Genomic DNA, 13,687 nt, shown 5'->3' on the forward strand with positions numbered 1-13,687 from the left:
TGTTCTTATGTAAGGGTTTATACAACGTTAATAAATATCAATATTATTGCAGAGGAAAGTTATATAGGAGCAAAGAAAGCTTAATAATCTAATGGGAGCGGTTTGAGAAGAATACGGTTCACTTGTAATATCAAAGGATTTCATTGGTGATGCTACATAAGAAAGGGCTGGCCAGTTCACTCGTGTAGAAGCATCCTTAGGTTTGGATCATACCACTCCAGTCCGGTGCTCCAGCCGGGAACAATAAAACGCGATGGAATTTATGAGGGAACGACAATTTTCCTTGGTCTGACCACGGTCATCCGAGGAAAGAAGAAGGATCGGAGAGAAGAAAAAGTTCACGATTCCCGCGTTCGTGAGCTGGCTGTGCTCTGCAGAATGGGAAGTTTTATTCGGTTCTATGAAATGGAACGTAACATTCCTCTGTCACTCCGTCCCTTACCCCTTGTCCGTTGTTCATACCGTGGAGTTCCTCGGCCCATTTTCTTCCATCCACTTCCGTTTCCCGACCTTCTGCCACAAACTTTCTACCGCCCTTGCTTCATCCTCATTTATCGAGTTTTCCCGGCTCTCTTTTTCCCGGTTCCGTGTCTTTGATCCCCCCCCCCCTTGCTTTTCCCACCTCGTTCGCCGATCTCAATCTCTCTCTCTCTTTCGTCCCTACGAACTTTGATCTCTCGTCGTTTGATCCCCGGTCGTTCCACTTTTCACGTTCCCCGTGAAAACTTCGCCGGATTCGGGCTAACGTTATCGCTGCGATACGGTAGCAGTGTACACAGATACCGTCCCACGTTACACAGTGCCATAATGCACCTCCGTCGACGGAAGTTTCGCCAGCCGACGGGACCCGTTTTATACTCGCGGCGAAAGCAAAAACATTCTCCGCGTTTTCGCAACAGTTTTCCAGAGTGTGACGAAACACACCGATCCGGAGATTAGATTTAATTGCCGCTAATGGAAGAGTAAACGTAAAACAGCCGGCGCCAGAACTTTGCCGAAAACACGGAAAGAGGAGCGAAAAAAAATGAGGAAAAAATATCGTCCGTGGGAAAAAAACACACGCGTACGTGTGTACGTACCGGATTCGGTGGATGAAATTCGAAGCTTGTCAGCTTTTCAATCGGTCACGTTCGTTCGTCGGCGCGTTACTACGTCAAAATATTGTTTCGTTGAGATCGCTTTGTTGAAACATCGGCGGCGCGCCGCGACTATCGAAAATAATGCACGTTGCGTTCGCACGGAGTATCGTAACTCACGTTCCCTTTTGTTTCGGAAACATTTAGTCCGCCGGGCGAGCCATCCGGCACTCGTCGCCGGTGAATAATGCCCGAGTCTCTCCAATTTCGTCCTTTCTGTCTCCGAATTCGTGGCGGAAATACAACAGGAAAAAGGTATCGCATTTTTTCCCGTTTTGTTCCGCGGAATGCAGATCGGATATCGTTGACCATCATGTGTCGTGCGTTCGTCCGCTTTCTTCTCGCCTCGGCTCGCACTGCGTCTCGCCATCCCTTCTTTCAAGCGTTTCGTTTTTCCGTTTTCCTGTTTGGCTTTTCATCAATGCCTGGCGCACCGGCCGCCCGCGGCCAGCTCCCTACCAATTACGCCGACAACGTTTCCCCGTTCGAATTTCGACACTCGGGAATCGGCACACGAGAAATCCGTGACGCTCCGCTACGTACATACATACGCATGTGTATATTCCGCGAGAGTCCCGCGAAAAAGAGAGGAGCAAAAAAAAAAAAATGTACAACTCAGTTAACTTGGACTTGCAAAGCAGCTCGGCGTGCAAAAAGGTGCGCGAAAGACTGATTTAGGAAAAAAGAACATTTCTCGCGGTACAGCATTGACCTCTGTCCCCGTAGTGTCATGGGAGAAATCGAATGAAACTGGAATTCGTTTTCATCGAAAACCACTTCGGCCGGGAACTGATTTACATGAAATAATTTACTTACACTCTCGATCCTAATTGCTCGTAACTTTCTCGTTTCACTGTGTTCGATAGAGTAAAAGGCGCGCGAGGAAAAAAGTTTTTCCGGGATACAGTAGTTGGTTTATTGAAAGCTCTGCCCTTGTTCCGCCGGTTTGGGTGCTCGTTACGTACCTTTCTTCTTGTTTCAAGGATCGTGGCTCCCGGGAACAATGTTTGCCTTCGTTTATTTACCTATTCCGCATTTATTCCCTGGCAGAAACGGGGAGCTCTATCTCCCGCAGTTTTCTCGGATCGCGAAAACCGTGACATATACGCGAAGAAAATTGAATTTCGCCGTCTCTTCGAAGGGTGCGTGTGCCAGACCGTGATCTACCAACCAGATTTTGAACCCTGACAATGGCAAGAAGCTTCATCGTCCTGGAAATTGGTTTCCGCTCGCGAAATCCACGGATTTCGGGTCGCACTCGTTTTTTGCCACACGTGCACCGCAGATGCCTCGCACCTCGACTCAGTGGGAGACAAAAACGAGATCCTGCTGTCCAATAGACGTAAATAAATCCACATACATACAACACGACTCAGTAAGAATAATCGTATGAAATAATTGATTATTCTTTTGTTTCATTAAAGATATTTTATATGAATATTTCATTTGATAAATTTCATTTGATAAAATTTAATGAATTGATGCATTCTTGCAATTCAATTCAATGAAGTCTTTCAATATATTTGTTAAAAATGTTAAATTACGTGGATCATCGATTGTACGTATGTACATTCATAAAAGGATTACGTGAAACTGTATGTGTATGGAGTATACCAGTAGCCGCGGGTAAATGAAACGAGAAACCGTGACGTAAACCGCGGTCTGCTTAACGTCTGTACGTCGACATCGCTAAACAATATAGTACAATTAGCGACTATAGGAATTAGCGACATCGAGGCTAATTATTTGCCACAATTTCGGCTTTTTCGCTGGGACCCGGATTGTAATCAACGCACCGAAAGTACGCACCGTGCGAGTGGACGTTTTGGATTATGTATACCGCTAACGGTGTCGCTGTCTACCGCGAATAACACGAATGCACCCAATTAGCGTTAACGAGTCGTTTCATCGAACTCGTTCTTCTCTATCCTCTCTCGAGTTGAAGTTCCTGCTTATTTATTTCGTACAAAGAACATTTTATATCCAGAAGACGTTCTGGGCTAGTTTATGCTTCTGGAATCGTTAGAAGTTTTGTCATTTTCCAATCAACAGCAGGTTTAAATCAAACTTTAAACAAAAAAGATTTACGGTTATATAACTGTAATAGGATCGCTCGGATAATATGTAAAAAGTGAATGACGACAATTGTAAGAAAAGCGGGTCATCAACAGGTAGTCACACCGGAAAAGCAGTAAATAGTTGGTCATTTTAATCAGCTTTTTTTTTTCAAAAAAGGAGCGAACTCTTCGACGATGGGAAGGAAGGGTATCGGTAGACGGCAGGAGACGAACGACACCGACAGCACGCGCACACATGCTCGACAGATGGGCATTTGGGCATAGGCAGAGGGGGTCGTGGAGAAAGGGTGAAGGCGCGGCGCGGCGTCGCGACGCACACTCGGCGAGGTGGCGCGCACCGCGACAGACGTGGCGTGGGTGGAAAGCGAGGAGGACGGTCCGGTTCGAATCAGTCGCATTCACGAAGCGGCGCGCCGAGCACCACCATTCGGTCGCTGTTCGCTTCTTTAAACCTCCGAGTAGTCCGCATACACGTTGAAGAAGACGGATTGTGATTGTAATTAGCCCTCCGACCCAAAGAAGAATCTCTCTTCCTTTTCTCCTTTTGTTTTTATTAAACTCGCCATCCAGATCGCGCGCGCGGTATGTAGCGTCGCGGTGAAGTTTTCTGGACGGCCGACGAACGCGGCGCGTGATTCCACGCGCCTCTCGGCTTCGGCTATAATTAACGCGGCCAAGAACCACTCCGACTCGCGGTTATGCTGCTCCTCGACGAACGCGAGTTTTAACTACTTCGTTCCCGGGAGAAAATAACATAACCGCTCTGAGTGTAGCCAGTCAGTGTATAAATTGGGAAAGAAATGGATCATCGTTAGAGGCGTCGAAGGAGGCTGTCACGGCCGTCGCGAACCTTGACCGTGAGTGCGCTCGAGCCTCTTCGTGGGACGACCTATAAACCGGTCTATTTTCATCCTCGCAGTGTGCGAGCGGATCGTGTCGAAACACCCCAAGCCGCTTTCTTCCAGCGACGCAGTTTCTCAGTGAACACAATTTCTGTGGACACGCTGTGAACCGCGCCGCCAGTTCATCGTTCTCTCGCAGTGGTCCTCGCTGTAAGGCAGCAATACGTAGGAGGGCCGAATTCGTTGTGTGTGAATCTTGCTCCAGATCGCGGAGGTTTTCAATTTTGCACGTTTGTTCACGATGCGGGAGTAGACAGCCAGGGAGGTAAAAAGATACAGAAAGAGAGCCAGCGAGAAGGAAGGAGAGAGACAGCCGTGACGCTTTCAAACCGATGAGATGACAGTGCTGTGTGTGTTGTGGGCAACTCTGTCCACCGTGGCATCGATCCTCGCTTGTTCCGGATTTTATCTGCCTTACTGGATACAGGTGAGCTCCTTTTTCCTCTCGTTATCAACGCTGCGAAAAAACCGATGATTCATGTTCTAATTCCGAATCCCTACTTGCTCGTTCAATTATGCACAATGAGTCCACTACCCTACTCTTCTCGTTTTTTCTTTCCCAAGTCCTCTTCTGTCGCATGCAACGCATTTCACTCGAGTACAATTACTAGCTTTTTAATACCATCGAGTGCTACGCAATCTACACACTCGTCTCCCGCTTCCGTTCTTTGTTATACTCTTCAGTTAGCTGGTCGAGGGACATATGCACGTACTGTTAACACTTCACTCGAGGCGTCAGACCGACTAGACTACCGGGTGACGTTTCGCGATGAGGGATAAACCTCGTTTCCGGAAAATTTATCGTCCTTCGATTCGGAACGAATCGAATCCATGTAAACTGTATCGTCGCCTCGTAACTCACGAGCTACATAAGTGCCGGATGGCGTCCGTCAATGCTCTTGTTTCGCTCACCGGACTTCACACGATTGATCAGATGTTCCTAGCGAAGCGAAGAACCATTTGTCTTTCCATTACAATTTATAAGATAGCTTGACTTTGTGAATGAAACTTTTACTTAAATTGATCGCTTTAGGTTTTAGGTTTCTTACACTTGTACGTCCACAAGTTTGTATTTTACTTCAATTTAGGGCTTGCATGATGTTTGCGTGATTTCCCATCATTGAGTTAAGGTCGGTCGATAATAATCCGCGGCACGTGTTCACCACATAGTCGCTAATTGACACCAACCGGGGCGGCATGTCGGCGACCGCTTTTTAGTAAATATGTAAATCGACGGGAGGATCCGTCGTGATTCAATCCCGGCGCGAGGCAATATCGAACTCGCGATATCAATAATTGTAACGGAGAACGAGTGAATATATTGCCGGCAGCGTGTTTCGTAAATTAAATACGGTCATTCGAATGAATTAATAAACAAACATGGGTCCTGCAGGCTATCCTGTCAAATGCGTTTGCTGTAGGGAAATGAATCTCAATTATGATACGTGGGTTAAAGAGATAAACGAATGAAATTTTTGTTTCCCCATCGGTCAGCAATTAAGGAATGCATAATTGATACTCTCTGATCAATCTGTTTGTTACACAAACGACGTTTTGAACGTGAATTTGTAATGAAGTGGATGAAAAATAAATCGAATAATATGTCAGTGATCAGATTCGATATCTACTTTTTTCTTCTTTTTTCACGTCGCTGTAATGACTTTCAGTCAGTTGGAAGATTCATGAAAATCGTCGCGATGCGATCGGAGCACCGTTTCTTCCGGTTGATCGTCGGGAAGCCGTTCGCATCTTATCTTCGTGTTCCTCTTTTCCTGGATGCACCGTACCGCGGCGGAGGTCTCGAACCGGAGGCAGAAGAACGCCTATTTAAGGCACCTGCTCGAAGGGACTGGTAGGGGCTGGTGAAAGGAGGCGTTAAAAAGACGTCGACTTTTCCCGATGCTCTTTGATAATATCGAGCTTTCGCCAAGCCGTTAGCTTTTCGCTACCAAACCATAGTCGTAAAATCGTACGACGCTCTTTTTGTCCGACACGACGACCAGAATCTACGATAGACAGTCCGTATTCATGTATGCGTACGTCTTCTTTATTCTACTTGGGTACTTTAACCTTTATACTCGTATCGTCGCATTTAATTTGACAAACAGCGAATTCAGATGGACTGCCTATTCTCCTGATTTTTATCTCTCGTTCTTAAATTGACGTGTATAATAATCGTTATCGTTAAGGGGAAATATCCGTAAATTTACCAATTCAATTAGCTTTGAATTGGAGTCATAAGTGTATATAACTAATCAATAATTGAAAATACTATTGACAATATAATTATAGAGTAGATAATTCAAATCGACGTCATAAATGTTTCATTTTGAATGAAGACCCGCAGTTTAATTATGTATCGTCATCGTGCGCGCAAAATATTGATCGCGCGCGAGACTTTAGCGGGGAATCTTCGCTCGCCAATCTTCGACGGACGTTAAATTGTCGCGAAGCACCGGCAATTTCGTGGTTCGCGAAACCTGGCTAGAACACGTGACGCGTCGCGTCGCATCGATGCAGCCGGCCAACTTGGGGAACTTTATCGCGGATGACAATCCATATTAATGTCTCCGGGGATGCGGAAAACCCCCGCATGGCCCGGGGAGCCGAAGATCCGAAGAAACGTTAATAGGTTTCAAAGTTCTCTTCGCCGCGAGCTTTCTTCGCTTATTACTCGCTTCCAACTTGTTCCCCCTGGCTGAGAAATTTATCTCCCCACTTAATCCGTCGACGTTTAGACCCCATGGATCACGAAAATTTTTTATATTACCGTTCTAATAATTTTTTATACTACCGAGGCTGAATTCGTTCTTTTACTTCTCAACTCCCACGGAAATCGAGTGTCATTTCACTCAGGCAATGTAAATCCCGCTTCGTAACTTTTAGGACATACTATAAAGTGTACTTATAGGAAGATGCATCATTTTAATTACGGCGAAATACTAGTTTACAGTGTAAATTTACTTTCAATCATTTTAACTGATGAGAGCTTTTCAGATTTTTGTGAAGACAAGTTCTGATATTAAATATTGGCAAACTGGAGGAATGGGACTGTTTACATTTTATCATTCAAAGTATAATTTCATTGAAATTATTCAGGATTTATTATACCATTTGTTATTTGCTATTGCCAGTGCATGATTTATTTTATTTTTAACTATAATTTTCCCATTGTGTAAGTCTCTGATGATATATTTATATAAACAATAAAAGAGATACATGGAAGTGTTCTGAGACACACGAACGGAGGTGTACGTGTATCATATTAATGGAAATTTCAGGAAATTAAGCGAGGTGTATAAATTACGTGTATTAGTTGGGGCTACGTACCGCGTATCTGGTTCGCGTATCGGTCAAACGATTATTACGTTATTTGTACGTATTAAACAAACGCGATGAACCCGGTTAGGCGAGATTACACGTGTAACGCTTGGCGCCGCCGGGCAAGTGTACCGATATTAATGTCGCCGCGCGTTAAATAGCGGGCAACTTTCCCGACGCAAACGAAACGGCGAAACTTGGGGCAACGCGAAATTCAAGACTTCCGCTCGTCGAACCTCGTTAACTCCGTCTCCCGCGCCCCCACCCTCGGCGGGAAACGGTTCGCTAATTCAGCCCCATTAACTGTTAATTTTGCCCGCGTAATTAAGTGTGATCCGATTACACGCTGCCCGATATATAATTTATTTCGATGGATTAATGCGATTTTGATGGCTCTTCCGCGAACGGATTATCGAAACTTTCTTCGATTCTTGTGCGAAAACTAGTTTGTAGTTACAATAATCCATCAAAGCATTGTTCTGACTTCGGAAAAATTATTCACACATCGATGAACTCGTCGGTAATACTTTAAAACTGTTGTTAGATTTACAAATGGACATTCATAATTCAAGTGAGATTGAGAAACGCAGTAAATAGGATACGTGATAGCTGATAAAACATTTAGGTAATTTGGTATGAATTCTCGTAATCGAACTTCTCTTAAAAGAAAATTGGAGCGGGAACAAGTTTCATGAAATAATCAACAAGTGTGGGGAAAGTTCGGTCATCGAGGGACGGCGAAAGATCGCAAGGGCCACGGTTCGTTGCAAAGTGAAGCGGAAAACTCGCGAACGTCGCGTCGCGCCGTGTCGTAATGTACGCAAACGGTGATGAGGTCGAAGGTCGTCGCCGTGTCGGAACTGGCAACTCTTGGTAACTCGTAGGAATTGCTCCCGCGTTACCCGGCCAAACCTACCAAGTCGGAATTAGATTGTAAACGAACCAAGTTCTTTAGACTAGGGAGTCGCTAGACGTCACTGGAATCTCGCAATCGGCGACAATTCTCAGCGGGAGGTAAAGGTTCCTTCTTAAAACAGAACAGAGAGCAGGGTTTGTTTCAGAAATTCGGCTCGCGAGTCACAGAAAATACTATATACTGGGTGTCATGACAATAAAGACAATTATTACCAAACTATTATTAAACTTGTAGTTTTATGCATTTATAAGTAAATGGAATGTACAAACGTTTCGATGAAAAGGATTCGGAGATGAGAAATCTCGTCTGTAATCCGACGACTTATTCCCAAGTCCTTTTGAGTGTAAATCGGCTATTTAGAGACGGCAATTTGGGCGGTGCAGTTATTTAGCAAGCGGCCGAAACGAAGTTCGCCGGAGGCTTACGTGCAAAATTACAGGGAAGATTGCTTTGTGAACCGTGTAATAAGTGGAGTAATAAAGCATTTGCCGAGCTGCTCGATAAACTTTCTTGGGTAAACCGCATCCCTTTCCTTTCCTCAAACAGACCCGAAGGGGGAAACGGGGATCCGTATCCGTATTTGTCGCCTTTATCGCTGGCGCGTTGGTTCGACAAAAGGCGAGGCGAGACGACCGATCCCGGCCTTTCTAATGACAACGCTGGAATGGATGGATCGAGCAAAAGCACGATTCACCCTTGGTAATTACGTCGTCGTCGTCTAGAAGTCCGGCGTCACATTTTTCTGCGAGCTCGTCATTAAGCGGACGTTAAAAAACAGCCGATGAATAATTTCGAGCGTCAGTGTCCGTACACGAGTGCCGCTTCGAAATGTATAACGTAAGTATATATCCTTGTCTAGTGCAGCAACGGAACGCAGAAGGGGCCTCTCTAAATGGCTTTGAAAACACTCGAGTAGCGGGATGAATAAATGCATAAGTGAATTTACATTTGCCTTCCTGCGCTCTCTCGCTTCTTCCCGGTGCCGCACTGAATCGAGCCGTTTCGTGTATACGTGTAGTATGCGTGCGGAAGAACCAAGCCCGATGTTCTGGATTCTGGATGTACCCGTTCATTTTATAAGAAGAGAAATCTCGCGAATAGCGAGCAACCACAGTTTAAAAGAGATCTCGTTTACCCGCGCTCTACGTAAAAACAATTTCCACGCAATAGTTGACGCAATTTGTAGCGCGTTGAATAGAAATATCTTTCTATTATACTCATTATAATGTCGTTGAATGCGACTACTTGATTTAATAGTGGTCGCAAACAGACACCAGTATTTATTTTAATGTAACAGTTCAGTTTCCATCTGAATGTAAAAATGCCTCTGCGATACTGTTGGTATAAATTCATATTATGCACGTAATAACATTTATTTTACTTCAGAGTCTCTCCCAGTGTATCTTTGTGTATCATAAATAACTCGTAATTCATGTGTTTTAAAGCATGGCATGTCCCGTATTGATTTCTCTTATTTAAAAATATTCCACTGTTGCCGACGCTCTCCACGATGAGCCCGGCAAGAACAATCCTTCGGAAATCCTGGCCGACTTTTAAGCACTCACTCAGCGGTGGCGGGAGGGAGAGAGAAAAGCTGAGCGCGTCCGCGTGCGCGAAACTCCCCCAATCCTTGGAGGAAACTATTTGGCACGGGGTCAACGGGGTTTTGCTCTCGCGAATCGAGTCCTGATACAAAAGCATCCGCGAATCCGCCGGGTAAAGAGTAGGAACGATCTCTCTCGCGTTGCTTCTCTCTCCCAAGCACCATTAACCCGGCTAAAAGCCTCTCGAAAATGTAGCCGCGCATAGGCGAACCGCGATTCTCCGCTAAAATTCAACCGAGAATCACCTCCTCGTTCATCGCGCACCGACTTTGACTCGGATTGGTCGTCTGGTAAACTTTTAACTCTCGGCTGCATAGACGATGCAGCTTCCTCCCAGAGATTGGTACCTAATACATATATTCCGAACGAGACTGTTTAACCTTGACGCAACGGCGTTGCGGTTTTCTCTTTGCTCCTTGCAAATCCGCGAAAACAGCGTATAGTAGGAATGAACAACGCCGGAATATCCCCCGGCACGACTCAAACACGCTCGAAACCCTTGTTTTGTTTCGGTCCACAATGCGATCTGTACGTGTCTGTGTGTTTTGTGTTCCAGGGACGACTGTTGGGAAAGGCGGACGCTTATTTTAGTTCCTTTCGACGCTGCAACTATCCGCGGATAAGAGCGCCAAACACGGCACCCGAAATTGTTTACGAGTGCGCCAGGTACTCTAGGTACGTCCGCACACCATTCTCTCTTATTTCCATTCTGTGTACTCAACAATGCGCGTCCCCCGGTTGCTCGACATGCAATTTCACACTGCACAGAGTAATAATAACAGTGGAATCAATTCACTTTTAATAGACGTATATTTACCCGTTATAAGATACGCACAAGTGCAATTACAAATTCAATTTTGCTCGTCGGAAAGTTGGACGCGATATGAATTCTCGTTTAAGAAAACGTTTGTCTCGTATTCACAAAGCGGAAGAAGACCGTATCTCTTGTGAACGACGATAAAACTCGCAGAAGCCTCTGTTTATTAAGAGGACGTCGGATATGAATTTCCTAACAACGTTTTGGATGATTCGCGCAACCGCGTTCGGCACCTCTTCGTCTAGAGAAGAGTTCGCGCCGGGTTATTCGAAGCCAGCCTTCCGGAAAACTTCAATTTCCTCGCGAGTTCAAAAGTATCTCGATATCGTGCCCCCCTTTCTCTCTCTCTCTCTCTCTCTCTCTCTCTCACTCAACTGTTCCCGTAGTCACCGACCGACAATCGGCGAGTTAATTTCGCTCGACGGAGACGTAAGAGTTGGTATAATTCGTGCCACGGGGGCCGGAATAATTTCGCAGGGACTATCGTGGAAAGTCGGGGGAAAGGGCGGGAACTTGGAAAAACTTTGTTCGCGAGGAGCGGCTCGTTTCGTACACGGCAGCCAGCCCGCGGCCTCGTAAAATCGTTGCTCCTGACAGCCAAGCACGGTTCGTTATTGAGAAAACGAGAATTATAGACGTTAGAGCTCGCGAGAGACCGATTCACGATTCTGCATACGTTTTCTACAATTTCCTCGCATACTTTCCCCAGATTTCTCTTCATTTTCGTTCCGTTGTATCTCGTTCACCGCTGCTGACGTTCCGCCGTGTGATCAAGGGACTTAATTAGAAAAATGGTTTGTTTCACGTAATATAAATCATAATTCTCATTATATTCCGTATAAGCGGCGATGAATCAGTAATGAAAAGTAAATAATTTATTACTCTCGTTTCGTTCTGAAAATATTTCACACGCTATATTATGAGCCGGTCAAAAGCCACGATTTTCTCGCGACTCGTTTTCGATCGAGCGCGGAACGCGTGAATTAAAATGTAATTTTCCAGTAAATATGGTTACCGCCGGGGCGTAACAATGGTGTTTCCACTATTTTAGCCGATGCCGGTCAGGTATCGGGAAAATTTGTTTGAATCGCGGCATTGAATCGTATCGATTCGATTCGGATTCCCGTTAGCCGATAGGGATTTCCTTTTTTTTTTTGCACTGAATTAACCTTTCGCGTTTTCCATGCCCGGATTCGCGGGCTATTTTTCGCGCGCGAAACAAATTGTTCTCAACGCGGATTGACGCACTTGAATGGCACGCAGTTCGCCATACTTTGGTCGAAACGATGGGACAAGATGCGTACGAACTGAAACTGATCGGCAACGAATTAATTTCCATGAAACAAAGCAACGGTAGTTTATTCGAATGGATCAGCGTTTCGATATATGTCGAATCCACGTCTCTGTAACTAATCATTGTTTTCCTGTACGTTTACGCAGTTTAAATGCGTTCCTCAGTTTTAACGGAACTCCTGATGCTCGAACGATGTGAAAAATTAGGCAGAAGAATCTGTTAAATTTAAAATCAACTGCGATTCAGTTCGCTAATTAAAAGTACCATTCGGGAAATAGCTAAAGCCAGGGAGATCCGGATGTGTTTTTTTTTATTTTTGTGTGCGCACGGTGTTTATATTTGATCGGGAAAGCTGGCGAGTTTCAGGTTGAACGATTCAACCGGAATGTTGCACGTTCAGCCGGCTTTAACGCGACTCGATGCAGCGTGCATCTGCATACGCGTGTCTTTTTTCTAGAAAACGGCGAGCAAACCGCTGAAAGGGGACACGGCGCGCGGCGTGTCACGGCTTTTTAACACTAATGAGAAATGAACCGAGATATCGAGCCTCCGCGCAACGTACACGAGCAGATAAATAGAGTAGTTGTATGAAGCAGCATAATTTTCATCCCAAGAGGATGTATTAGGCACGTATAAATTATACATAACTCTGTTGACGCGAAATTAAAACTATATTCGAGAAACAAGCTAAAAGTTTTGTCAGTCTGTTCAAAACAATACCGCGTTGTATTAAATAAAATATTCATTACATCGCAGAATTATTATGAATGCGAGTTTCAATTATACCAGAAGTATCAGATTTAATTAAATGATTAAATTGCGCATTCAACTTCTGACAAGTGTTCCTGTTATTTTAGTCGAATTCTCTATGCTTTATAAATGCTTGAAAACTGTTCAGCTGAGGCTAGTTACCAAAACGATAATCGGATGGAATAATTAAAACCGTTTCCCAGCATCGATCTTCGTTCTGCCATAGTAATCGAATTTGATCCGACAATTGCAATTACGGAACGATAAACGAATATACAGCGACCGCGAGTATCCGGCTTTAAATCAAAGTCAGCGCGCTCTGCCCGGTTTCATTTCCAGTGCGAATTTGTAATCCGAATTTAACTCGTGACTGGGACGTTTCCTCGGAAAATCACGGTGCCCGATGTTTCATTGCAGCTTCTGGGATATACCGAGCGGTTGGTGGCAGGCTACCACTGTCACAATGGGCATTGGTGTCGCAATCGCTGTAATCGGTGCGCTCACTCTCTTAGCAGCGGCATCGAGCTTCCTGCCGCACATTTTGAAAACGCCTAAACAAACCAGGCTTCTGGGCTCCTTACAACTGCTCGCTGGTGAGTATTCTTGAAGCGTGAACATTAGAATTAGACTGCAGACATAAGAAAGAACAGTAGGCTCACTCACGGTGTCACACATTTCCTATAATTAAAAAGAAATCAGATATCGGAAGAGTAATGTTAATAATAAATAGCTACGTGCTAAAAAGTATAGAAGGAAATATCCAATTAAGTATTGACGCTGACGAAAATTTTTTTTTCAAAATTGCGAAGAATGATTTGAATAAAAGTTTTTTTCCTTCTAATTTCGATATTTAACGAATTACGTATGAT

At 44.7% G+C, this 13,687-nt stretch overlaps 1 protein-coding gene across 6 annotated transcripts in view; it reads left to right on the forward strand.

Moving 5' to 3' along the window:
* Window positions 1-3,549: 3,549 nt before the first annotated feature.
* Window positions 3,550-13,687, forward strand: part of LOC113464081 (LHFPL tetraspan subfamily member 6 protein) — a 45,050-nt gene continuing 34,912 nt past the window's right edge. For all 6 annotated transcript variants that reach the window (XR_003388913.1, XM_026811947.1, XM_026811949.1 and 3 more), the window contains exons 1-3: window positions 3,550-4,543; window positions 10,514-10,632; window positions 13,236-13,411. Coding sequence is in view for 5 of the 6 variants with exons in the window: in XM_026811947.1 (XP_026667748.1) it covers window positions 4,454-4,543; window positions 10,514-10,632; window positions 13,236-13,411 (385 nt within the window). In the remaining variant the exon portion in view is untranslated. The remainder of the gene's footprint in view (window positions 4,544-10,513; window positions 10,633-13,235; window positions 13,412-13,687) is intronic.

The sequence above is a fragment of the Ceratina calcarata genome, unplaced genomic scaffold (genome assembly GCF_001652005.2).
Source record: "Ceratina calcarata isolate Rehan_Ccalc_2016 unplaced genomic scaffold, ASM165200v1 scaffold250.2, whole genome shotgun sequence".
NCBI lineage: Eukaryota > Metazoa > Arthropoda > Insecta > Hymenoptera > Apidae > Ceratina > Ceratina calcarata.